The 26,304-nt window shown below is 48.0% G+C and overlaps 2 protein-coding genes and 2 pseudogenes across 4 annotated transcripts; all 4 read left to right on the top strand.

Annotated features, from left to right (window-relative positions):
• The first annotated feature begins 1,901 nt into the window (after positions 1-1,901).
• Positions 1,902-11,557, top strand: LOC144119618 (uncharacterized). The gene is made up of 4 exons (XM_077652192.1): positions 1,902-2,176; positions 4,005-4,413; positions 9,696-9,958; positions 11,096-11,557. Exons 1-4 carry the CDS (start codon positions 1,911-1,913, stop codon positions 11,508-11,510), a joined length of 1,353 nt encoding a protein of 450 aa, XP_077508318.1. The 5' UTR covers positions 1,902-1,910; the 3' UTR covers positions 11,511-11,557.
• On the top strand, positions 10,363-10,483 carry LOC144122239 (U2 spliceosomal RNA; annotated as a pseudogene).
• Positions 11,558-15,569: 4,012 nt separating the features above from the next.
• Positions 15,570-22,193, top strand: LOC144120997 (glutathione S-transferase Mu 1-like). 3 transcript variants are annotated; one of them, XM_077653882.1, is made up of 3 exons: positions 15,570-15,722; positions 17,256-17,518; positions 21,744-22,193. In XM_077653882.1, the coding sequence occupies exons 2-3, from the start codon at positions 17,256-17,258 to the stop codon at positions 22,156-22,158; spliced, it is 678 nt and encodes a 225-aa protein (XP_077510008.1). In that variant the 5' UTR covers positions 15,570-15,722; the 3' UTR covers positions 22,159-22,193. The 3 variants fall into 3 exon arrangements, with proteins under 3 accessions (XP_077510008.1, XP_077510009.1, XP_077510010.1); XM_077653883.1 differs by lacking the exon at positions 15,570-15,722 and adding an exon at positions 16,689-16,834; XM_077653884.1 differs by lacking the exon at positions 15,570-15,722 and adding an exon at positions 16,978-17,117.
• A 146-nt stretch (positions 22,194-22,339) lies between these two features.
• Positions 22,340-26,007, top strand: LOC144120996 (glutathione S-transferase Mu 1-like; annotated as a pseudogene).
• The last annotated feature ends 297 nt before the right edge of the window (positions 26,008-26,304 follow it).

Below are 26,304 nucleotides of genomic sequence, written 5' to 3'. Positions count from 1 at the left end.
CTGTTGTACACTTTCCTCTTGAGGGAAATTGGTAAACTGCCACTCATGATCTGCGAGAATTTGCCATATGCGCTCCACCCCATTCTTATCCTTCTAGTTATCTCCCTCTCATGGTCCGGATCAGCTGTCACTACCTGCCCTAAGTAGACGTATTCCGGGACAATTTCTAGGCTCTCCCTGCCAACTGTGAACTGTTGTTCCCTTGCTAGGCTGTTGAACATTACTTTGGTTTTCTGCATGTTAATTTTTAGACCCATCGATCTGCTCTGCCTGTCTAACTCGTTGATCATGATTTGCAGTTCACCTCCTGAGTGACTCAGCAAGGCAATGTCATCAGCAAATCGCAGATTATTTAGGTATTCTCCATTTATTCTTATTCCCAACTGTTCCCAATTCAGGCCTCGAAAAACCTCCAGCAAACATGCGGTGAACAGCATTGGCGAGATCGTGTCTCTTTGCCTGACACCCTTCCTTATTGGAATTTTATTGCTGACTTTATGGAGGACTATAGTAGCTGTGCAGTTGCTATATATATCTTCCAGTATTTTGACATAAGGCTCTTCTACCCCCTGATTACGCAATGCCTGTATGACTGCTGAGGTTTCCACTGAGTCGAATGCTTTCTCGTAATCAATGAAAGCGATATAGAGAGGTTGGTTATATTCTGCGCATTTCTCTATCACCTGATTGATAGTGTGAATATGATCTAATGTGGAATATCCTTTACGAAAGCCTGCCTGATCATTTGGTTGATTAAAGTCTAACGTTGCCCTGACTCTATTAGCTGTCGCTGTAAACCTGCCAACCATGCTGGAGGCTAGCAGCAATTTCCGCATTTTTTTATTTATAGAAGCCAATCGGCTTCCCTGTGCTGGGTATAGTGACTGCATGGCATCGTCGCTAAGCGCTATGCTTTGCGAGTTCAGCCAATGCCTGCTATGCATAAAGGTCATAGATGGCAGGAGGTAGGCAGATAAGTCGAATGACGTCACCGCAGGTGTGGTGCGGTATAGGAACTCGCGAAGATAATTTTCAGGTTTTTTTTAATAAACAAATTCGGAGTTCGCTTAATTGCTGACACTGCTTGGCCCAGGGCTGAGTATGAAAGGTCGAGCCGCGGCGCATTATGCTGGTTCCCCGCCCGCACGTCTTTCAGTTCTACAGCTGGACTCCCACCCATGAAGAAGAGTTCAACTGATGAACATGGCTGGACGTTTTACAGCCTTTTGTTTCCTAACGTGAGAGCTGGGACCAAAATTCACGAAAAACCTGGAACTAAGAGCAGCAGACGCTGTTAACATCGTTTCTTTAAATGGCAATACACGTTTCAGGCATGTACTCAGCCCAACACGATGAATTGAACGTGCACGGTGCAGAAACAAAGCGATGATCATTGCTGTAATCCAGGACACGAGGTACAGTTATGAAGGATCTCGACCGTCCATTAGGTCACACACATTCACGCATAAGTTGCTCGAAAGCCGCCGCGGTGGCTGAGTGGTTATGGCGCTCGGCTGCCGGCCCGAATGACGCGGGTTCGATCCCGGCCGCGGCGGTCGAATTTCGATGGAGGCGAAATTCTAGAGGCCCGTGTACTGTGCGATGTCAGTGCACGTTAAAGAACCCCAGGTGGTCGAAATTTCCGACGCCCTCCACTACGGCGTCTCTCGTAGCCTAAGTTGCTTTGGGACGTTAAACCCCTATAAACCAAACCAAACCATAAGTTGCTCGAGCAATTTTACTTAGCGTGTTAGCGTACGGATACGCGGCAGAAGACAGACCTTTAAACCGCCCCTTATTCACTACTTTAAGCTTCACTCGGCTCAATGCGTTTGGCTTGGACGAACATTAGTGATATTCAGTTTGTGACTCTGCGATGCCCTTTCACTCCTTAGCTCCAGCAAGACAGCATGGCGCCCGTTCTCGGCTACTGGGACATACGAGGGTTGGCGCAGCCCATCCGCAACCTGCTCGTCTACAAGGGAGTGCAGTTCGAGGACAAGCGCTACACGTTCGGCCCAGCCCCCGAATACGACCGGAACAAGTGGCTCAAGGAGAAGTTCACGTTGGGACTCCGGTTTCCCAACCTGCCGTACTACATCGATGGCAGCGTCAGGCTCACCCAGAGCTTGGCCATACTCCGTTATCTCGCTAGGAAATATGATCTGGGCGCCTTGTAAGTACCGAGCTTTTCTACTACACGTGCGCTTGAGTGAAAAAACGGCCGTGGCTTAGCTTGGTTAAGCCTGGTGATTGCGAAGCTTCTCGTTCTTCTTCCGTCTCCGTGGCTCGCTGATGCTTCCTCTTTGCATTCTGCCGAGCTGCCTTGTTCGTAGGCACCATCGTAACATCTGTATGACTGCCTTGGCGAGAGGAGCGGAGCTGTTTTATACAGCTGGTGTGACGTCACTCTGACCGCAGCGCCCCTGGTGAGAGGAGCGGGAGTTAGGCCGCCGTTGGTGGCTACCGCCTCGCCTCGCGACGGCGTGAGATGGGGCCCCGTTTTTAAACAGCTGGTGTGACGTCACACCGACCGTAGCGCCCCTGGTGAGAGGAGCGGGAGTTAGGCCGCCATTGGTGGCTACCGCCTCGCTTCGCGACGGCGTGAGATGGGGCCCCGTTTTTACACAGCTGGTGTGACGTCACTCTAGGTCACGTGGTGTGACGTCACGCAGCGAGGTCACGCTAAAGGTCAATGGTGCCTACCCCCGCCTCGCCACGGAACGGGCTGAAGTGTGACCTAAAGTAGTATTGCTTCGCAATAAAAACATATACATTCATTGTTACCCATGTTGTGGCATGATCTGTACTAATCTCTGTTATACCTGTCGGCAGCACTCAAAAGTTGTGATCTGTTAATAAAACACAAAAATTGAAAAAAAAACGGTGCCAATTTCATCGGTGCTCACGGGAACTGCAGCGCTCAACAATGAATAACTTCTTGTAGAGAGGGCAAAACACTTGTCTAGAACAACCGAACTGTGTGTTCCGCCGCTCCCAAAGCCGCTGCGACGAGGGAGGCAAAAAAATATTATGAAATTTTATGAGTTTAACTGCGTATTCTCACATCCAGGCCATTTTTAACCAAATGTTATCGCTAGATATTGCGTGTTCAGCCCGAAACACGACCAGAACATGTTCCAGACAAGCGTTTTGCCCTCTGTACGTCATTCTGACCATGTTGGCTTAAGTATGATAGTTTTACTGGCGGCTTATGGCGTTCGATAGCACGACCAACACAAGACGAAGGCTATTCTGTGAAAGCCAATCAGAAACTCGCCATCATGAGCTTCCTAACGACGTCATCTATTAACAAGTGCGCATGAAGTGCAAAGGTCTTATTGATGGGACTTTTCTTGGACGGAGTCTAGGTGCTCATAAGAAAGACATGGAGCGATATAGAGACCCCAAGCCGCAGTTTTTGGCTGCCTCTGAAAATTGCACTTGGGAGTCTATACATATATAGCTCTACCCTTGTTTCTATAGCTATATGGGCACAATGCTCTTTTGAATGTGGACAATGAAAAAAATCGACTCGACTAGTTAGAAACTGGGGTGCAGAGCGACGTGAAAGCAGTGAAAAAAAAGAAGGGGAAGGGGATTGTTCCAGAAAACGTCACCTCATCTCTAAAAGTTTTTCTCCATAGGCACGAAACCAACAACAGCGTGAAAAGAAAAGTAGAAAAATACAGCATAAAGACGCGTCCACAGGGTCTTCAATTCGTTTCTTGTGTTCTTCTGTTTGAAACGAGTGCGACCTAACCAGCATCGATACGTTTCTACAAAAAAAAGGTGAAAACGGCAACGTCAGAGGTCGGTTGGTTGAGTGTTGCATCCCCTCTTTTTGTTCAGCTGTCAATCAAGACAAAGCTAAGGGATTTGGAGAGAGCTACTTTTGGTTGGCTATTCGGTACAATGGGAGAAAATAATTCTATAGGCACATGCCCACGCTTGTAACTCACTCATCGCCGACGTCTGTAACTGTGTATGTTCACTGTGCGTAGGAACGACAAAGAGGTCACGGAACTGGACGTGCTAGAGCAGCAGGCGCGAGACCTGAACATCATTCTCGCCTACGGGGCTGTCCCTCAACCCCGCTACCGAGAGCGACTCAAGTCGTACTCGGAAAACGTGAAGGACATGCTGGAACCTTGGACCAAGCTCCTGGCCAACCGGAAGTGGGCTTTGGGAGACAGGCTGACGTACGTCGACTTCCTGCTCTACGAAGGACTCGACTGGCACCGAGAGTTCAAGCCGGAGGCCATGGAGCGATACCCTCAGCTCGTCGACTACATGGATAGATTCGAGGCCCTTCCGAACCTGAAGGAGTACTTCGCGTCGGACAAGTACAGCAAGTGGCCCATGACGGGACCGAACAGGCCCTGGGGGTACAAGAAAGAAAGGGGCGACAATATACAAGATTGAGTCTGAGTACAAGCGTGATTTTGAAGTGGAGTAAAGTGTGGAATTGTTTTCTTTCCCTTTCTAACCTCTATCTACGCTTTCATTTGAGGCATACAGGCACCTCTTTCTTCCTTTGTTTTTCACTCCCTCCTTTATCCCTTCCCTTACGGCGCGGTTCAGGTGTCCAACGATATATGAGACAGATACTGCGCCATTTCCTTTCCCCAAAAACCAATTATTATTACAAGAGCTTACAGGTCCGCTCTCGGACTGTCGCTTAGCACCTCGACGGAGAAATTCCTTAAACTGGTCATAAACAACAAAGTGCAATAACACGTCAATGCCCACCTTCTCGCGCAGAAAATAAGACTCATTCACGCCCAAACCGGCAGGAACACGCTGATTATACCGGGTATGGCGGATACTTGCAGAGAAATCAGAAGCGTGCAGAGCATACCCTATTAAATCCGGGGGATCATCGAGGTGAACCGGGTTCCGAAAAGCATGCATCCAGAACTACACATGCAGAAAATAAAGGCAAGACCGGGAGCATACGAGGAAAGTTTCGCTGGGCAAAAAATACGTATTATACGTTGACGCAACCACATACAGAGAACAATACGGCGTGGTGGCCAGCGTGGTTGATCACCAGCTTAAGGAAATCAACTGCGTATTGATCAAGAGCAACATCCTCGGTGCTGAAGAAACGGCATTCGCACTCGCCATCACCCACCAGGGCGAGGAGCCCATTACAGAAATAATTAAGGACTCACAAAAGGCGTGCAGAAGGTACAGCAGCGGACGCATATGCATTGCGGCCACCCGCGTACTCAAGGCGAGAAAAATCACCTTCCCGAGATGCGTAATCACGTGGACACCAGGCCGTGAGAGTGTCAAAGGGAACCAACGTGCCGACCCCAACATCCGAGCATACGCCAAACAGGAGGCATGCAATGACGGTGAACTGGACGCAGTCACTAGACAATATGGAGCCCTCAGGAGGACCTACGCCCCTCCCCACGAAGACCTTACTAGAGAGCAGTCAGTTGCCTGGCGACAACTGCAGTCTACATACCCCAATCGGAGTTTACCACCAAGATATGTACGACAACATATGGGAATATATTCCCGCTATGCGGGGAACACCCAACGCATTACCACATTACATGGGCTTGTCAGAAAACAGAGGTAGTGCCAATAAACAATACACCTACACCTGAGCAGTGGGAGGCTGCGCTGTCTTGCTCGAAGCCTGAAGAACAACAGCTCAAGCTGATCCACAGGGCTCGCAAGAGGCCAATGGCCAATGGCCTGGACTCAGGGCCTCACTATCGCCGGGGGAATTCTTCTGCGGCAATGAAGTTTTTCACTCACTCACTCACTCGCTACGCTAGCGCGTGGGCTTATGACAGGTGGAGATTGCTGAAGGTGGTGGTGTGAGGCCTTACGGAAGGTGGGTGCAAGTCGGTGGATGGTGGGTGAAGGCTCATAGGGAGGAGTTGTATTTTCAACGGTTGGTGCCCGGTGGTGCACCGGCTGGAAGGTGCTCCGGAGGAGGCACCCACCGGTAAAACATTGTGTCGACGAATTGAATTCATTCACACCAATAACAATTTGAACTGTTTCTTACACTGCAGCTATGGTTCAAATCTCCCTCCGGTCCGTGTGACTTGTTCCACAACCGTGAGATGGCGCTTCCTTGCGCCTTTTAGATTTTAAGCGGGTAGAACCAAGCGAAGGTTATCTGATTGGTGGCTAAAATCAAGACAAGAGTAAAACTTCATAAGTTATGGCTAGGTGGCTTGTGCCACCGCCCGATTTAAAGGGTTCAGCCGCATCCATCAATCCATCCATCCATCCATCCATCCATCCATCCATCCATCCATCCATCCATCCATCCATCCATCCATCCATCCATCCATCCATCCATCCATCCATCCATCCATCCATCCATCCGTCCATCCATCCATTCTTCTTTTGTGTGTTCAGGTGCCCGCGTGCTTTGCTTTTGGAAGCAGACGAAAGTTGATGATGACGACGATATCCGAAGCAGAGCGTGAGAGGTTGGCAGTTTAACACGCGGAGTTTAACAAGCTGCGGCACTCGAAAAGACCTCTACATAGATATTTGTGAGTCAATATTCCCTCCACCATTGTACATGACCCTGTGCGGTGCAAGACCAGGGCAAGATATTCTATAAAAATGGTTAAGAAAATTAAGATTTCTCGTGCGACAAAAACCATTCTTTATAGCTTACAAAGCGACACTTTTCCCGTAAATATATGGCTGCAGGACAAGGGGTTATATGTGTCGTGGAGAGTGCATTGCTTTCTGTGTAATAAGAATGAAACGATTGAGCCTCCATAAAAACGCAGCCGCAGCGGTCGGGTTCGTTGCTTCGCATACACATTCAATCTAAGATAAGGTACAATGCGAAAAGGTGAACGTACATAGCTGCCGCTCTAAAGACTCGCAAGAAAGGGGGGTGAGTGAGGACGGAGAAGAGCTATAGGGAGGGAGGCTGCAAACAGGTGATAAGATTTCAAGTCTGACCTCTAGGACACTGCAGAGCAATGCGACAGGCGCAATATAAAGCGGCTCTCGCGAAGTGAGTTTGGCTGTTAGAATTTTACTCCAAAGACGCAGGACAAGCTTCAAGGTAAGCAGACATCTGGCATACAGTATAAATTTCGGTGTTCTTTATAGGGTAAAAAAAAACGTGTCTAGTGTGCCTGTATTCTGAAGGCGCATCGCCATAACAACCTGGTTCTTCATTTGTTCTTTCCTAATGAGTGCTCGAGTGCAAAATCTCCGCATGTTGAAGCTGAATAATTCCCCTATTTTTCTGTTCGCAAGCTGAAAGAAACCAATGCCCACTACGTTCATTTTCGAAACCCTATAGTCGCTGCCATTCGTCGCTACAAGACGAAATCATTAAATATTTTTTTTTCTGGACCGTTCTCTTAGAATCAATTTCGACCCTAAGTGACGTCAACGTGATCATTGTCAAGGTAATTTATTTGTTCATTTTTAGTGCTATAGGGTGTTTATTCATTGATTTATTGAACTCCCAGGACCGACGGCATCAAAGAGGGGAGCGGGCTTGAAGTACGGCGGTAACGTTCGGAAAGGTGATTTTCGATGGCAGTATCGAAATGGTGATTGGTCAGGTCAAATTCCCCTCCGACTGAGATCTGTTCAGACCGGTACTATATGTAAGCAGCGGCCAGTCCTCATTTCCCCGCCGGGCTGCTCCACCCCTCCACGCTCGTCTGTTCTCGACCTCACACCGAGCCACCTCAACTGACAACCATTGTCCACGTCACGCCTCCCACTCAAGCACGCTATTCTTACTATTCACCGCTAAGATACCATTTCCTCTAATTCCTTCTCAATACACGCTACTATCTGAATCTTTCTTAACAGTGCCTCTATCAGTTTCAGTACCCGGTACCCTCCACTGCGGCTCCTCTTTCTCACTTCCCTCTTTCACTGCCTCCTTCCTTTCCTTCAGTAAGTTCAATCCCGGCCAGCCATGGGCTAGCGGCCATCTAGTACGTGTCTCCTGCAACCTGCTCTCGACGCAATAAATGTTTTACAATCCAATCAATCCCGGCTCCGGCGGCAGCGTTCCGATGGAGGCGACAAAACAGAGGCCCGTGTACTGTGCGATGTCTGTGCACGCTAAAAACCCTGGTGGTCGTAATTTATCCGCAGCCCTCCAGTACGGCACTTCTTTCTTCATTCTTTCATTTCGTACCGCCGAGAGCACACTGAGGTGAACCGAAACGAACCTTGGCGAAACTTTTCGTCTGCCCCCTGGTGCCTACGTTCTGCGCTGCCGCTGGAGCAGCGCATACGTCAACAACAGTTCTCTTCCCCTGGCGGGCGAAGCCAGCGCGAGCCGCGAAGGACCCTACGCTCTGTCCTTCCTTCGGCGTGGCGCAGAAACCGCTGTAAACAGTGAGGGCGGCGGAAATTAGTGGCCTTGGACATTACACTCTGCCGCCCTAGAGACCTTGTGGACGGATGATTGCACGTGGCCGAGAAGAGACGCCGGTAGCGCAAAGCATTCCAGGCTTACGTCTGCTCTCAACGACGAGAAAGAGTTCATCTTTTGATCAGCAGGTGCTCCTTGTTTTTATGCATCCCGATGATGACGATGATATGGCCAATCCCCTTTGTAGCGGGGGATCAATCAGCCCAAGAAAAAATATAAAGATGATAAAGTAGAAAGTAGAAAAAAGCTCTATGCCAAATGCTCTGCATTGACCAAGCAATGATCTCGATAGCGATTGAAAGCCAGCAAATGTGAGAAACTAAAATCTAACGTACTCCCAGCCGCCTTAGAGTCATTAAACAGCTTTAGCATTGAGTAGTGTCCGTTTTAATTTTCACGCTCAAAGCTGTTAAGACACAGTGGCATACGCCTGGTCGACGATAATGTGAGGGGACTATGACTGGTGGTTCAGACAAGAGATTCAAAAAAAAAATTGCGGCGCTACCTAGAGGCAAAGGTTTAAAGCACTTCATCGGCGATGCGTAGGAAGCGCTGCTTTTCATCGAAGAGCGCACGCGAGAGTGCGTGGATTATAATAAAATGTGACGGACATTTATTTAAAAAAACAATACGCCCATTATTTTATCGAAATGTGGTCACGTGGTGGTGTACGCCGATAATGGCACGGCTGCACCTCAAGATGTTCCATAATCTTAATTTGTGCCATTTTCAATCCCGAATTAAAATCACAAGTGTTCGTTTGTTCGATGGTGCAATGCTCGATTCCTAAAATACGAGACAAAGTCTTTTCATTTCCGCCATAATATCATTACACGTTTGGTTCATTTGGCGGTCACATTAATGCGATTTTATGTGTTCTTCAAATGCTCACTCCATTATTATATTGCTCATGTTTGTAGGGATGCGCGCCCATCTCGACATCTCGAAAGATGTATATAGAGGTGTTAGGCATGGTGAAGTGTAGCGACCACACATCGTGATGCATAAAACCAGCCTATAGATGTGGAAAGAATAAAGTCGTGAGGGAGAAGAAAGCAGACGACGTGGCAGCCAAGGAAATGTGCAACAGCTCAATATCACTCCATATAAGACATTCCGCTTTATATAAAAATAAAGAGAACGAGCATATAATGTAGATGTGATGAATGAAAAACCTTGCCTGTCCGGATTACAGTGGCCGAAATATAACTTTATTGCGGTTCGCCTCTGTTTAATCTGCAAGGACCGTATATACTGTACTAAGCATTGCTGCTTTCTTCGGCCGACACAGATGGCACCCGTGCTCGGCTACTGGAACGTGAGGTCCCTGGGACAGCCCATCCGCAACCTGCTCATCTACAAGGGAGTCGAGTTCGAGGACAAGCAGTACAGCATTGGACCGATGCCCGACGTTTGGGGAGAGTGGTTAAAGGAGAAGTTCACACTGGGGCTCAAGTATCCCAACCTGCCGTACTACATCGACGGTGACGTCAAGATTACCCAGAGCTTGGCCATCCTCAGGTACCTGGGAAGGAAGCATGACCTGGCCGCTAGGTGCGTATATCTATAGACGACAAAGGCAAGGCCAACACTACTCACAGCAGCTACGGAGAGCTCACCACGTTTTGGAAGTTAGGATGCCGTAAATACTCGCTTTCCTTTCCCACAAGACACTCACAAGACAACAGGCAACAATCTGTATTTTTTAGCCTCTCGTCCTCATTTTTTTTTCTGCACTACCATTCTCCGCTTAACTTGTGTCACCTAACTCGCCCAAACCTTTACACTTCTTAACCTGGAGACGGCTACAAACTCCTCCATATACAGTGAGATCTGTCAAACGCAATGCATCCCCGAAGGCACACGGTGTGGTGCGGTGAGATAGCCACCCTCTACCACTCCACATGGTCGTCCTCTTTAGAGACCAAAATACATGGCGAATGTCCGGACCCCGTAGAATATCTGTTAAGGGTCCAATTGGACTTATTTCTGGAAATGTGGCGGAGGGTTTGAAGGTTTCTTCACTTCCGCCACCGTTTGGCCCGGTATTGCACTGCCTCCGGGATCGGCCTTGTCTTTAGCGCGTCTTTACTATCCTCTCTTTCTATCTCATCTTTCAACTCTCCTACTATCTGCACGTGGTAGCAATTGTGGCTCGGCTTGAGCCAGTGAGCAGGCCTGTGCACTTTCCTTTTCTTTCTTCCTGGCAACAAGAGACAGACAGAGCCCAAAATTAGACACCCGCCGGTCGAGCGGGGGGGGGGGGGGGGAAGGGGGGGCTCTGTTCAGCTCCGGCTCCCAAGATCATCTAGTGCTAGTTGAGCGGACTCTAAAAGCAGCAAGTGCAATGAAGAAGACGACAGTGCGCCAACGCCAATGACGATGAAGAGGTTCGGCCTTCATCTTCGTCGATGGTGGCGCACTGTTGTCTTCATTGCACAAGAGCCAATTGGATCATGGTCTTAAAAACACCGGCCACACCCCAAGACGCCAAACCCGAACCCTAGTCCCCTGCCATTTTGGAGAATAAAGTTTCATGCTAATACTTGTACTACGCGACTCCGTGTCTTCCTTACGCTATTATATACGTTTCCCAGCCCCATTATAGAAGATATTGCCGGATTTCCACTCCCTATCCATTGAGCGCTAGTAAGTGCGACTACAATCCTTTTTTGTTCTCCCTTGAACCAGGAATGAGGAAGAGACCATTGAACTGGACATGCTCGAGCAGCGCGTGCGGGACTTGTACCACATGCTACCATACTCTGGCGCACCCGTCGCGAAGTTGAAGTACAGCCTAGAATTGTACGCCGAAAGTCTGGACGAATTTCTCGGTCCCTGGGACGAGTTCTTGGCCAACCGGAAGTGGGTCATGGGTGACAGGGTGACGTACGTCGATTTCCTGCTCTACGAGGCACTAGACTGGCACCACGAGTTCAAGCCGGAAGCCGTCCAGAGGTGGCCAAACATCGTCCAGTACCTGGAGAGATTCGAAGAGTTGCCCAACATCAAGGAGTACTTTGCCTCGGACAAGTACTACAAGTGGCCCATCCTGGGCCCTTACAGGCCGTGGGGTTACAGAAAGCCGTCCGAGGGAGATGCGTAGGAGCATTCGTAAAAATAAAGCGGTATGACCGAGTTTCTATTTCCGAACCCTGAGGTTGTCGATCCTTCAAACGCGCTTTCATCTATGACCGACGAAAAAAAGACCAGAGGCTGAGGCAAGCCATCAGTGCAAAGTGTTCCTGAATATCTTGCTCTGCAATCCGCCATACTTGCGGGGTTTAACGACCCATCACTTCTCATGGCCTACGAGAGACGTTATGGAGGGCTCAAGATTAATTTCTACCGCTTGGGGTCCTTTATCGGAAGCACGCGGTGTTTTACAATTCTCCTCCATAGAAATATGGCCGCTGAGGCCCGCACTCAATCCCTCGACCTTGGACTATAAGCAGTCGAGCAACAGCCACTAGCCAACGCCGGCGGGGCTCTTCAAGACGCTGCGAATTTCAATAGCAGGTGTACGCCCACCGCCCCGGTAAGCATAATAGTGTTACGTGTGCGGAGGTCCTTGTTAGGCCTGTGAGCCTTCGTTGAGGTACAGGCTGCGAACTCCGAATTCCCGTTAGCTCACAGCACATGCGTCGGCAGTATACCGCGGCTAGGCGAATCAGGACACAAGGGATAAAAGGACGCTTTTCCCGGGGCCATATGCTCCCAAAAGCAACTTTATCTTTCAAGATGATAGGTCAGCACTTTTTTTACAGTCCCACAAAGATATTGCAGCGAATTTTTCTTCAAATCTGCCGCCATGGCGCTTTATCGCTTTGTCTGCGACGCCAGATGCGACTAGATTTATCTCGATTAATCGCATCCAGGCAGAGCTGATTCTACGTTATTCCAGAATGTTCTAGTAACTTTGCACGCTTTATCTAGAAAGTTCGCTATCAGCTTTAAATTGAGCACGGCCGACAGCGGCGGGCATTCTGTTTTTATGCAGCCGCCGAGTGATTCAGTCATTGTGGGCGCAAGTCAGCCCCTTATAATGTTTCGTTTAGACGCCATCTTCGCTGTCGTTCTGCTCCTCGGATTGCAGTCACCACTTGGTGACAATATCAAAAGCCAGAAGAGGCAGGCATACTCAGGCGCGTGATTTTCATAGCCGTGGTGCACAACTAAAAAAATTAAAAACGCAAAAATCGTTCTAGATGACCACATTTGATTTGGCATGAACTGGCGAAAACAACAAAAATAAAAATTACACAAGAAAAAAGGACGATAGCCTGGTCAAAGCCGTATCCACGAGTGATGGCAATCAATAACTATAAATATGACAAATTCTGAAAACGCGTTGAAGAGATTATAAAACTTTAAAGGAGTAATAAAGCCATGAAAGTTAAACAAGAAAAGATAAAGAAATCTTCACTATGGCATCACTAGACGTCAAAACTAAAATTTAGTGAAGATGAAAATACTGAGTAAGGACGAGAACCAAACCACGAGAGGCACAATTACGACGGCATAAACCAAATGGCGCGCAAAAAGCACTGAAAGTAATCAAAACGCTACAAGAACTACTCAGCAATAAAAGAAGAAACTGGAAACAGGGAGCAGATGCAATAGCGAAAATTTTGATCACGCCGTTGGTGCACATTCGTGAAATGGCAAGGTTAAGAAGGGCGGGCATGAAAATTGTGGGTACTCGCCCGTGCTCCGGCCCCTTCGGTTTGTTTCACCGCAATGTCACTTCCTCCCTAGTTGGGAAGCTTGCGCCTGTGTCGCAGCAATTCTAGCTCCAGAAATGACGTAATTGCTGTCGACGCCGGGAAGAGAGCTCTCATGCTCTTCGGTCGGGGGTTACTCGACGCGCGCGGACGTTCCGGCGCGGGATCCACTCTCCGCCAACGGGGCTAAGCCTCGCGCGGACTTTTCGCCTGGACCCGTAGGTTCTCCCCTGTCCTAGCGTGGGCGAACATTCACTCGTATAGCCTCGCCGGCGTGTCGGATGACTTCGATTCCTTAGCGTATTTTATTGTCAGCCGGCATTATTGTTGTTGTAGCAATAAACGTCTATTAGGTGACTCCTACCCCTTCTTTCCCGCTCCTGTCCGCGAGGCGGGCACTAAACATTTGCTTTTGACCTGCCCCTCTTTACGTGCTATCCGGCTGAAACAATTGCTCCAGTGCGGACCGCCCCAGGCCGGCCGTCCATAAGATGTAGAAGATTGAATTTTTGGACCGCACCACTGGATGTTACTGGACTTCGAGGGTCCAGTGCGCACCTATATTTGTAAATAAGACGTTATGCCAGCAGGCACACTGTCGCAATAAAAAAAAAGTGTCGTTCCTTTGTTCCCGCAGAGTTCGACCCACCGTTGTCGGCTTGCACTCGGTAGTGCTCGCGACCACGGAGTATGGCCGGTGGTTTGAACTGTCAGCTGCATATAAGAGGGGAAAGCGTGTCAGCCCTTGATTAGAACTCCATAAAATGAAAATATCAATATCTTTTTGCGGCATTCTGAAATAGGCAACTTTTAGGTCGTTAATTGCGGCTGTCTGGTTTAGTACACTATAGTTAACCGATTTTCCCGCAGCATTTCGTAGTGTTTTTAGAAGCTAACATCGACGCACTTGGCATGCGCTGTGTGAGCCCATGTACCATAAACCCATCAGGAAGAGCGAAGAAAGTGGCGTTGGAGCTGGAAGTAAAGGGTGTGGGTGTAGATGCACAAGAGGAAAAGGAACGAAGTGAGAGGAAAATGAAAGATGAGAGGGAGGATTGAAAAAGAGGCAAAATAAATTTATGAAACTATGCTAAGCAAGAAATTCAAATTATAAAACATCACACTGAAAGACGGGAAGCTCGTCGAAACCTTGAAATTGGTTAATGCTGCGAGTTGGGCGTGTTGGCACATATTTTCCAGAAAAGCAGCGCTAAAAAGACGTGGACAAAGACGAGATGACAAGGACGGGCGCTGAACTTACAATAGATTTTATTGTGAAAGAATTCACTCTTATAAACATTGTGTACAGCCGTGGCTATCGTTCACGCATGCGCAGATAAGTCAGCTCTTTTTGGGAAAGGGCGATAGAGGCGGTGCTGACACAGCCCTCTCGTCTTTGTCCCCGTCTTTTCATGCGCTGCTTTTCTGGTAAACCTTGAAAGCCTATAGACGTACGATGACTGGTCTGGCTTGGGGAAAGAAATAACATTTCTGTTTCAATGAGAATAACATCGCCAATTATCTGGCATATCTTTTTAGTTCAATGCCCTTTAAATTGTTTTTTTTTCGAAGTGTACGTACCGCGAGTAAAACAATGGTTGCTGATCCCCCCCCCCCCCCCCCAAAAAAAATGAAAACCATTCGCAGTGCTGCAGCTTCGCTTCGGGACTGACGGCACCATAAATCTCCTGCAGCGTGTTTTCATACCTCTACAATGTGCCCGGTAGACTTCTCGCGGAGATTCCTTTGTCTAGCGGCGAGGCAGCTGACAATTACACTTCGCGCAAACGAAGAGACAGAAGGCTGCTATTGTGTTATATTTAGCCTCTGATACAGCGACTGCTTCACCCCCACACTGATATGCGGCATCGCCTTGTTTTCTTGCGGCGAATCTTTCTAGGGAAACAATAGCCCATGCACAGTCACCGCAATTATTAACGGAGTGAACAGCAGTAAGCATCTATAACTCATTAGCCGAGAGCACACCCAAGGCAGCAGCACATACAACCGATATCAGCGCGCGCGCAAACACACACATGAACATACGCACAGACACAAGCACGCGTGGTAACCAAATAGAAAGGCAAAGACGGAGCTGCAATATTCTATTCTGGACTTACTACATAAGCAATCGTTTTCATATCACATGTGACCGCACGTTCCACGCGATTCATTGACATGTAACGTCTATGAATTCAAGCATCGTTTATTGGTGTCCCTTCTGGCCTTCAAAAGAAAGAAAAGAGACTGCTTCTACACAAATGCAAGGAAAAGTCCCCTGGCGTAAAAAGCTAGATATGCTCCGCAGGTACCGAGTGTCAGCGAGGCAGAAACGAAGCACTTGTTTTGCACGCACTTTGAATCTAAGATAAGATTCAAGCCTAAGGGGTGAACGTACATGACCGTCGGCCCAATGGGCAAGACTCGTAAGGGGTGGGTGGAAAAGGGAAAGAGCATAGAGGTGATAAGATTTCACATCTGTCCCTTTCAAACACGGTAGAAGCATTAGACAGATGCAGCGTAAAGCTGCTCTCGGGAGGTGACTTCGGCTGTTCGGCAGAATTTTACTCCAAAGTCGCAGGACAAGCTTCAAGGTAAGCAGACATCTGGCATACGGTATCCATTTCGGTTTTACCTGGTATTTAAAACTTCTGGCAAACGCGCACTAACAGACTGCCCGAACTACTGGAATTTAACTGTACAAGGGGAGATCGAGGGTGTTTTGTAACTGTCACGACATACTCCAGTGTTCTTTATGGGAACGAAACAAACGTGTTGTGTGCCTGTATTTCCAAGGCGCACCGCCAGAACAATCTGCTTTTTTAATTTGCTCTTTCCTGATGAGCGTTCGCGTGCAAGCAGTATATAATCTACTCATGTGCAGGCGCTGAATAGTTCTCACTAAATGTTTTTCGCGAAGTGAACCAAATGAACGGCCGCTACCCTTATTTTCGAAGCCATCATCCTTGCCGTTCGTCAATTCAAGGCGATATAGTTTTTTCGTCTCGGTGGTCTCCCTAGAGTTCATTTCGATCCTGAGCTACGTTATCGTCATCCTCATCATTATGTTAATTTGTGAGTACTTCACACGCCCCGTTATGTGGTATTTAACTCTCAGGACCGAAGACATCAATTGAAGGAGTGGACGTGAAATACGGGGATAACAGGTGAAACATGCTCGCTCATGGTCGTCATCGGTCAGGCTACGCCCACTGCTAGACAAACACCTCCCCAACTGATCTCTACTCAGCCCTTCCGCATATGTGAACAGTTACTTCCCTGTCTAAGCAAGTAAGCAAGTTCTAAAATCTCATTTTCGAGCCTATCTGCTGCTCCCAACCATGTTCCTCTGTTCTTGTCATAACGCCCTATTATCTCAACTGACAACCGGTCATCCGTTCTCCTCGTCACGTGTCCCGCTCAAGTTCCCCCTCCCCTTAATCTCCTTTAAGATACCGTTACCTCCAATCGTTCTCAATGCACGCTGCTTTCTCTCTCTCTCTTAACGCTATTTCTATCAGTTTCCTTTCATCTGTAACCCTTCCACTGCAACGCCTCTTTCTCTCTTCCTTCTTTGGCTCCCTCCAATCACGGTGTAGTTGAGGTTTCCAGCGAGAAGTGAGACAGTTACTGGGATTTTCCTGTCCTCAAAGAATACCCTTTAGCGCGAAAGCCCCACTTCGCTAGCAGAACTGAAAAACCCGAGGTATGTGTGCAGCCTCAAGATTTGACGGAGCACCAGCTGCGGAGGCCTTGCGCAGCTGCTCAGTCAACGCTCACCCCCCCTCGTTGCGCGGGGCTGCCGATAGCAGCCGACAATAAGAACTTGCATCATGCGGTTGCCTACGAGGCGGTGTTGCCTCAAGTGCTTTCGCACGTCCTACTCGGTTGAACTACGTTAAAACCGTACTGTTTTTCCCTTACCTCGCTACGCTGTCCTCAATCCAATTCGAACCTTTTTGTTCAGCCTACACGTTTTGGCCTTATAGGTGAGCGCTGGCAAGAGTCAAATGCATTCACTTTTGCCCTGGAATTGGAGTAGTCAGGCTGATGATGATGATGGTGCTGTTCAATTTGTAGTGACCCTTCTGTATACTCAACATTGCTGCTTTCTCCGGCCGACGCAGATGGCGCCCGTGCTCGGCTACTGGAACGTGAGGTCCCTGGGACAGCCCATCCGTAACCTGCTCATCTACAAGGGAGTCGAGTTCGAGGATAAGCAGTACAAGCTAGGACCGATGCCCGACGTTTGGGGAGAGTGGTTAAAGGAGAAATTCACACTTGGGCTCAAGTATCCCAACCTGCCGTACTACATCGACGGTGACGTCAAGATTACCCAGAGCTTGGCCATCCTCAGGTACCTGGGAAGGAAGCATGACCTGGCCGCGAGGTGCGTATATCAATATATATTTACGGTTATGTTACGTCGCACTGCGGCCATTTGTGCTGCTTGGCGTGTTAAATGTTTTGTATATGATCAGCGGATAATAATGTATGTATGCGTTATGCATCTCGACGATGCGTCCAGGTTCGCAATGACATTGTAGTCAATTGTCTTCATGAGCCCTCTCCATCCGCCCACACCGCGCGGATAAAATATGGGCAAATCGACTCGGAGGAACTTTTGCCATTGAGAAGGATCATAACGCAAGCCCCTCAGGGGCGCAGTCGGGACCGCACTCCCTTACGCCTTAAACCATTCGGCTATTGGCCGGTGTTGATGTGGGCAAGTAGTGTTTTCAAAAGCTCCCATTCTCTACAAACTAAGGCGAACATAAACAGCAAGTAACCTGAAGCGGCACATGAGGCTGAACATTAGGGAGGGAAAAAGGCTCTGTAAGGAAGAATGGAGGTTTTAGACGATGTGTGAGAAGCGTTAGGGAAGGCTTTTGAGAGAAAGAAAGAGAGAGGGGCAGAAAAAAAAGTCATGAAGACCCAGTTATCAGAAGCATTGCGATATTTTGACATGTAAGGTAAGAGGACAGGTCGAGGCGGAAGGGTAGGGCGAAAGAAACGATTAACCACCGCTTAATCGTTTTTTTCACCCTACCCTTCCGCCCGGACCGGTCCTTTACTCAATGACAATTTTTTTCCCTCTTCTTTGTTCAACTTTATCTCTATCTGTGCCCTACTTCTCTTGCAATCACTTCTCAGCAAAACTTTTGTCTCCGTATCCCTACCCCTTTGCTTTCATGCTTTCTCTTAGCTCTTTTTCCTTTATTATAATTTTTCCCCGTATTTCATTCCGCCATGCCGACTAATCGCTTGTCTGAGTTTTTCAGTCAAATCAGCCAGTCTACAAACCCACCTGTCGCAGCTGGACGCACAGCCTTTCAAGCCCTCCCCCTTTGCTTCCATGCTTTCTCTGTTCGCTCTTTTTCCTTTATTATAATTTTTTCCCGTATTTCATTCCGCCATGCCGACTAATCCCTTGTCTGAGTTTTTCAGGTCAAATAAGCCAGTCAATAAACCCACCTGCCGCAGCTGGACGCACAGCCTTTCAGCCCTCCCCTTTGCTTCCATGCTTTCTCTGTTCGCTCTTTTTCCTTTATTATAATTTTTTCCCGTATTTCATTCCGCCATGCCGACTAATCCCTTGTCTGAGTTTTTCAGGTCAAATAAGCCAGTCAATAAACCCACCTGCCGCAGCTGGACGCACAGCCTTTCAGCCCTCCCCCTTTGCTTCCATGCTTTCTCTGTTCGCTCTTTTTCCTTTATTATAATTTTTTCCCGTATTTCATTCCGCCATGCCGACTAATCCCTTGTCTGAGTTTTTCAGGTCAAATAAGCCAGTCAATAAACCCACCTGCCGCAGCTGGACGCACAGCCTTTCAGCCCTCCCCCTTTGCTTTCATGCTTTCTCTGTTCGCTCTTTTTCCTTTATTATAATTTTTTCCCGTATTTCATTCCGCCATGCCGACAAATCCCTTGTCTGAGTTTTTCAGGTCAAATAAGCCAGTCAATAAACCCACCTGCCGCAGCTGGACGCACAGCCTTTCAGCCCTCCCCCTTTGCTTTCATGCTTTCTCTGTTCGCTCTTTTTCCTTTATTATAATTTTTTCCCGTATTTCATTCCGCCATGCCGACTAATCCCTTGTCTGAGTTTTTCAGGTCAAATAAGCCAGTCAATAAACCCACCTGCCGCAGCTGGACGCACAGCCTTTCAGCCCTCCCCCTTTGCTTTCATGCTTTCTCTGTTCGCTCTTTTTCCTTTATTATAATTTTTTCCCGTATTTCATTCCGCCATGCCGACAAATCCCTTGTCTGAGTTTTTCAGGTCAAATAAGCCAGTCAATAAACCCACCTGCCGCAGCTGGACGCACAGCCTTTCAGCCCTCCCCCTTTGCTTTCATGCTTTCTCTGTTCGCTCTTTTTCCTTTATTATAATTTTTTCCCGTATTTCATTCCGCCATGCCGACTAATCCCTTGTCTGAGTTTTTCAGGTCAAATAAGCCAGTCAATAAACCCACCTGCCGCAGCTGGACGCACAGCCTTTCAGCCCTCCCCCTTTGCTTCCATGCTTTCTCTGTTCGCTCTTTTTCCTTTATTATAATTTTTCCCCGTATTTCATTCCGCCATGCCGACTAATCCCTTGTCTGAGTTTTTCAGGTCAAATAAGCCAGTCAATAAACCCACCTGCCGCAGCTGGACGCACAGCCTTTCAGCCCTCCCCCTTTGCTTTCATGCTTTCTCTGTTCGCTCTTTTTCCTTTATTATAATTTTTTCCCGTATTTCATTCCGCCATGCCGACTAATCCCTTGTCTGAGTTTTTCAGGTCAAATAAGCCAGTCAATAAACCCACCTGCCGCAGCTGGACGCACAGCCTTTCAGCCCTCCCCCTTTGCTTCCATGCTTTCTCTGTTCGCTCTTTTTCCTTTATTATAATTTTTTCCCGTATTTCATTCCGCCATGCCGACTAATCCCTTGTCTGAGTTTTTCAGGTCAAATAAGCCAGTCAATAAACCCACCTGCCGCAGCTGGACGCACAGCCTTTCAGCCCTCCCCCTTTGCTTCCATGCTTTCTCTGTTCGCTCTTTTTCCTTTATTATAATTTTTTCCCGTATTTCATTCCGCCATGCCGACTAATCCCTTGTCTGAGTTTTTCAGGTCAAATAAGCCAGTCAATAAACCCACCTGCCGCAGCTGGACGCACAGCCTTTCAGCCCTCCCCCTTTGCTTTCATGCTTTCTCTGTTCGCTCTTTTTCCTTTATTATAATTTTTTCCCGTATTTCATTCCGCCATGCCGACAAATCCCTTGTCTGAGTTTTTCAGGTCAAATCAACCAGTCTACAAGCCTACCTGTCGCAGCTGGACGCACAGCCTTTCAAGCCCATGCTCCACGCTCCACACCCTCGGATTCCTTTCTGCTGAGCTGGCCTTTTTCTTTTCACAGCTTTGCAGGTCAACCGGTTAATCAACTTTAGCAGCCATCATGCCTGGACAAGATTCACCCTCCCCATCCTGACACCATTCAAACTTCACTTTCCTCCCCCTCGCGGGACCTTCCTCCTCGGAAGGATGACCCTATTTAAACCCCGCCAATGATGGACGCTTTGCCCAGGCGAAGACAAGTCCTCTTGTCGAAACGTTGGCAAGCACCCTGAGGCTTTCCCCTCCCTTGTTCACTTTGTGATTATCAAGAACCATCTGACCAACCTCTCTTTACTATGGACTACAAAATGCATGTTAACTTCGTACAAAACTATTGGGTTGCCAATACTTGAATACGCTTCACTTATCTGGTTGCCTCACTGTGCCTGTGATACTGACAAACTAGAATTTATTCAAAATAAAGCAGCAAGATTTATTTTCATCGTTACGACCGCAACTTTCCACCTTTGTCACATGGTAACGAAATATCGCTCCAGCCATTAAAGTATAGACGTGGATGTGAGACCGCGTTGTCAAGTTGCACAGGATCGTTCACCAACTGTCAATCATTGTAGCCCCTATCACATTCATCGCGCATTCATCGCTTAGAACACGATACACTGGCCCCTTAAACATTTTGCCTTTTCGTGCTTTATAGACTGTTTTAAGTTTTCTTTTTTCCCGTGTCCACCGAAATCTGGAACAAACCTAACAGTTCGTTGCGAAGTTTGCTTACTGAAGAGTTTGCAAGTGCATTGCCTTTTTGTATTAAAACCTAATACCCTGTTCCTCTTTGTATTACCATTTGTAACCACTCCTGCAATATCTCTTACCAGAGACAACAGTATCTGTAGATAACTGAGAATGCATGTAGCACGACAGAGGCATCTGTTGTCTATCTGTTGTCTTCTGTCGTCTCCGTCGGCCTGCATACATACATTCCCAAATAGCAATCCAGCTAGTTGTCGGGCTTGAGGCTGTATTTTCCATCGTGCCGTCCCTCGCACGATCGTATATCTTCTGATGTTCTCTTTCTTCCGTGTTACCGACATTATTCCTTTTGCTCCTTGCCCAGAGCAGAGTGACAGCACCGAATTTCCTTTGTCTGGACTCTGCCTTCCTTACGCTATTATCTTTTCCCCAACGCCATAATTGGATTCCTGTATTTCCACCCGCTTTACATTGACTTCCAGTAAGTGTGAATACAAAGACTTGACTGTTAATTTTTTCTCCCTTGAACCAGGAACGAGGAAGAGACCATTGAACTGGACATGCTCGAGCAACGAGTGCAGGACTTGTACCTCATGCTGCCCTACTCTGGCGCCCCGGTCGCGAAGCTGAACTACAGCCTAGAATTGTACGCCGAAAAGCTGGACGAATTTCTCGGTCCCTGGGATGACTTCTTGGCCAATCGGAAGTGGGCCTTGGGTGACAGGATCACGTACGTCGACTTCCTGCTCTACGAGGCACTAGACTGGCACCGCGAGTTCAAGCCAGAAGCCGTCCAGCGGTGGCCAAACATCGTCCAGTACCTGGAGAGATTCGAAGAGCTGCCCAACATCAAGGAGTACTTTGCCTCGGACAAGTACAACAAGTGGCCAATCATGTGGGGTTTAAGGCCGTGGGGTTACAGAAAGCCATCCGAGGGAGATGCATAACAGCATTTCTAAAAATAAAGCAGTCCAGCTAAAAAGCATGCACATTTCGCTTTAAAAAAACTAATGTAATAGAAACAACGGCAGAGAAACTGAACTGAGACGGATATCCTCAGACAAAAACGCTGGACTTCTTGCAGAAAGATTTAGCAAGGATGAAACGAAGGCCGTGTTCACACACGGGTCTTCCCCTCTGAGATAAGGCCCAAACCTCAGCGCTGGGCTTACACAACCGTCACGAGAAGGCTTTGCGATTCAATAGAGACGTAGGAGGGAGGCTGGAAGGGTAAGTGGCATGTACAGATAAGAGCGTGTATGCGTCTACGTTCCCTGAATAATAGCGGAACGATAAGACTGATGCAATGAGAGCTCGCATTCGCGAGGGTATTTCTGTCGCTCAGTGGCAGCTCAGATCAAAGACGCAGAACGTCCTAATAGGCAAGCAGACTTGTCGCATCCACGCTATCCATCTCTGTTCTGTCTGGCTTTTAAATCGTACGTCCCTATAAACACACCTGCAGGCTGAAACTGCACCTTCTAAACAGTAGGTGAACTCGTGGCTGCGTACACCCGCTATGCGCGACATAATATACAAAATTCATACGCATACATTGTACAAGTGAATGGAAGGAACTATTATCACACCTGTATTCACAAGATGCGCCGTTACAGTTTTTTCCTGATTTAATTTCCCCTGCAAATATGAATAAGCTCCGCATATGCGGAAGCGCTTACACTGTTTCGAAATTCTTGTCTGCGAGCTGAATGATGTACACGCCCCTCATATTCCCCTTGAAAGCCACCTCGCTAGTTTAATTCAACCGTGTAAGCTGAAAAAGCTTTCAATGTTTTGCTTGTTCATGAGGTCACCTTTTAGTCCACTGCGGTCCGATCTGAATTAAATTGGCCTAAACTAGTTTAAAGAAGCTAATTTTATTTGAACGATGAAAAGGCAGTTGGTAAAAAGCGTTGGCTCGCGCTTGGTGGGTGTCAAAGACCCAATTTTTTTTTTCAGAGCATTTCACCGCAAATAAGAAGGGTACCAGTCCAGGAGAAACCTTTTACCTTTTTATGACCTGTGGGTACGTGGTGGCACTGGGAGTCGAACCTCGTACCTCCCGCACACGAGGCGGTCCTAAAGCCACTTTAAAGGCCACCGCTGTGTCCTAAACTTAGCGTGATTCCACGCTGCTTATCCTGTAGCTCTTCTGTAATCTACACCTTTACCTTCTTTAGCCAGCACAGATGGCACCCGTGCTTGGATACTGTAACACCAGATCCCTGAGGCAGCCCATCCGCAATCTGCTTGTCTACGTCTACAAGGGAGTCGAGTTCGAGGGCAAGAGGTACGAGGTTGGACCGGTGCCTAACATTTGGGAAGAGTGGCGCAAAAAGGAGCACAAGCTGGGGCTTAGGTATCCCAACCTACTGTACTATATCGACGGCGACATCAAGATTACCCATGCAGAGCTTGGCCATCCTCAGGTACCTGGGAAGGAAGCACGACCTCGCTGCGAGGTGCGTACATTGTAGACCTTTACAGCTATACTAAAACACACCACAGTCATATATGGTCGTGGTCGCCTCGAAGGTTCTGTTTATATATGGTGAATGTTTCAGTAATTTGATTTTTTTGTAGGAGTAGTACTGCTGACCGCACTTCCCGCAGGTCAAGTAGTTGCCGATGTCGCTGTCAGTACATGCTTGTCGCGTGACCACTACAAACCAGCCACTGGACCACAGGTAGGTCATAATCTGCAAACTTCTCACTGTTCATCGGCCACCTCAGCAAAACGAGTTAGGTCAGCAATGCGCTTGTTGAGGGCAGCATAGCAGTAACTCTTCTAAAGGCTAAACTATCAGAGACCAGGGTAATAAAAGAATACTGTACTCGTGTTCAACTCCAGGTTTCAGGGGTAAATGCGCTTCATTACAAGCCGTCTGACTAACGGCGTCTACTTGTTGTCATTATGTCGTAATTAACCGCCTTGCATCAGCTATTGCGGCATCGCAGGTGGCTGGCAGGCGCAAAGCGGTTGACCTCGTCGTCATAGAATTGGTCGATGGCATTAGCCACCGCCTGTTTGTTTTTGAAATAACACGCAGCAAACTTACTCATTCTCCTCAACAAATGTGCTAAGCACCAGCCCGAATCGGGATAATGTTTGTACCAATCGAATGTATCTATAGAATTAGCCGCTGGTCCTGCCTACATATCTCAGCCAACTAGTTAGACACGTAGGTAACGCCGTGACCATTTCATTTTTTTTTTGCTTTACGAACATCAAAACCTGCACAGAGACTATAGGCAGCTGTAAACGGCGCAAAACAAAGTACTATAGAGGATTGTTGAAGTAGCACTAAACAGGATTTTGAGTTCGCCTTTTTATCGCGAAAACGTGATCTCACGCTCCAAACGTTCTCGGAAACTTCGAATTATTATGTTGTGTGGCCGATTTCCTTATTACATCGGATTAAACGTCCCGGCTCCCGCCTTTTTTTTAACTCACTGCGGAGAGTAGAAGGGATCAACCAACATGGCTGCCATGGCGACGAGCATGCGTGGAGTGCCTTTCAGCCAACCGCATGGCGACTTGCCGCTCTGCCGTTGGAAGAGTAATATGCAAAGTGATCCTCGAAAATGTGTCGGTTGCTGGTTGGACTATGTTCAGCCGGAGCAGACAGTCGGGCTCATCACCCCTGCGGCAGGAGACGAGGAGCAAACACAGTCCGCTTGCTTCGGGCTTGCTGGATGCACGATATCTTCACTGAAGCACAAGTATGTATGGGATTTATCAAACCATCACTCCCGTCGTGTCCGAAAAGAGTAATAAAAATTACTTTCGGTGTGTTCATCGATTACAGTATTTTCGTTGACCATCGCAGAGTGATGAGGTTGAGTAGCGCGAAAGCAAGCAGTCCACGCGTATTTTGATATTGACAGGGGTCGCGCTGTCCAGCTGGGACGCAGCGAACCAGCTTAGATGGTCCAGCACTCTCGTCGGAAAGCAGAAGCCTAAGGCGCCCTGGGCTAAGAGTGCCCACGAAGAGAAGTCCGAGGATTTTCAAATTCTTCAGCTAATATTTTGTTTTAGAAATTCAGTCACCAAATCAATCAATCGCTGGATCGCACCCGCTCTCCTCTTCCTCCTGCTCTTCCTAACTGACCACATTTTTCCTCTGCCTCGAGCCCTTACAGCAGAGTAGCCAGACAGGGTGTCCTATGACTAACTTTCCTGTATCATGATTTTCTCTTTCTTCCGGCATCGTACAATCACTGCGCGTATCTCCTCTATGTCATTAGTAAGTTCGCCCTTGTCAACAAGTTTAATTACACCGACTTTATTGCCTCAATTGTCTTTAACCGCCTCCTAGGAATGAGGAAGAGACCATCTAACTGGACATGCCCGAGCAGCAGGTGCGGGACTTGTACCACATGCTACCATACTCGGGCGCCCCCGCCGCAAAATTGAACTACAGCCTAGAATCATACTCCGAAAAGCTGGAAGAATTTATCGGTCCCTGGGACGACTTACTGACCAACCGGAAGTGGGTCATGGGCGACAGGATCACGTACGTCAACTTCCTGCTCTGCGAGGCACTCGACTGGCAGCGCGAGTTCAAGCCTGAAGCCGTCAAGCAGTGGGCGAACATAGTCAAGTATCTAAAGAGATTCGAAGAGTTGCCCAACATCAAGGAGTACTTTGCCTCGGACAAGTACAGCAAGTGGCCCATCTTAGGCCCTCACAGGCCGTGGGGAAACAGAAAGCCGTCCGAGCCAGCTGCACAGAATCATTCCTGAAAATAAGGCAGCCTGCTGGCTCTCTGCTTTTTCCAAACCCCGAAGCTATCGTTCATAAAAAGCAGCTTTCATTCATGAATATAAAGCAGAAGTCAACCGGATGCGGCGCTTGCGCATTGTTGAACGTTGTACTCATGAAACGGTTGAAGTTTCCGCACCAATTCTAACGAAATTCGGAAATATGTGCGAAATCTGAACTACCGTCTTCCCCTGCCCGGCTTTCTTTGTAATAACCATGGAGAGTAGCGAGCAAAAGCAGCCGGGAGACAGTGACGCGAAGTGAAGGTGTGCATCTTATAATTTGCATCTAAAACTACTTAGAGAGCAGGCAATGTCAAAGGTTGAAA

This window comes from Amblyomma americanum, chromosome 2, assembly GCF_052857255.1.
Source record: "Amblyomma americanum isolate KBUSLIRL-KWMA chromosome 2, ASM5285725v1, whole genome shotgun sequence".
Classification (NCBI taxonomy): Eukaryota; Metazoa; Arthropoda; class Arachnida; order Ixodida; family Ixodidae; genus Amblyomma; species Amblyomma americanum.
Note: the sequence above shows the minus strand (reverse complement) of the source record. Positions and strands in the feature narration are given on the sequence as shown.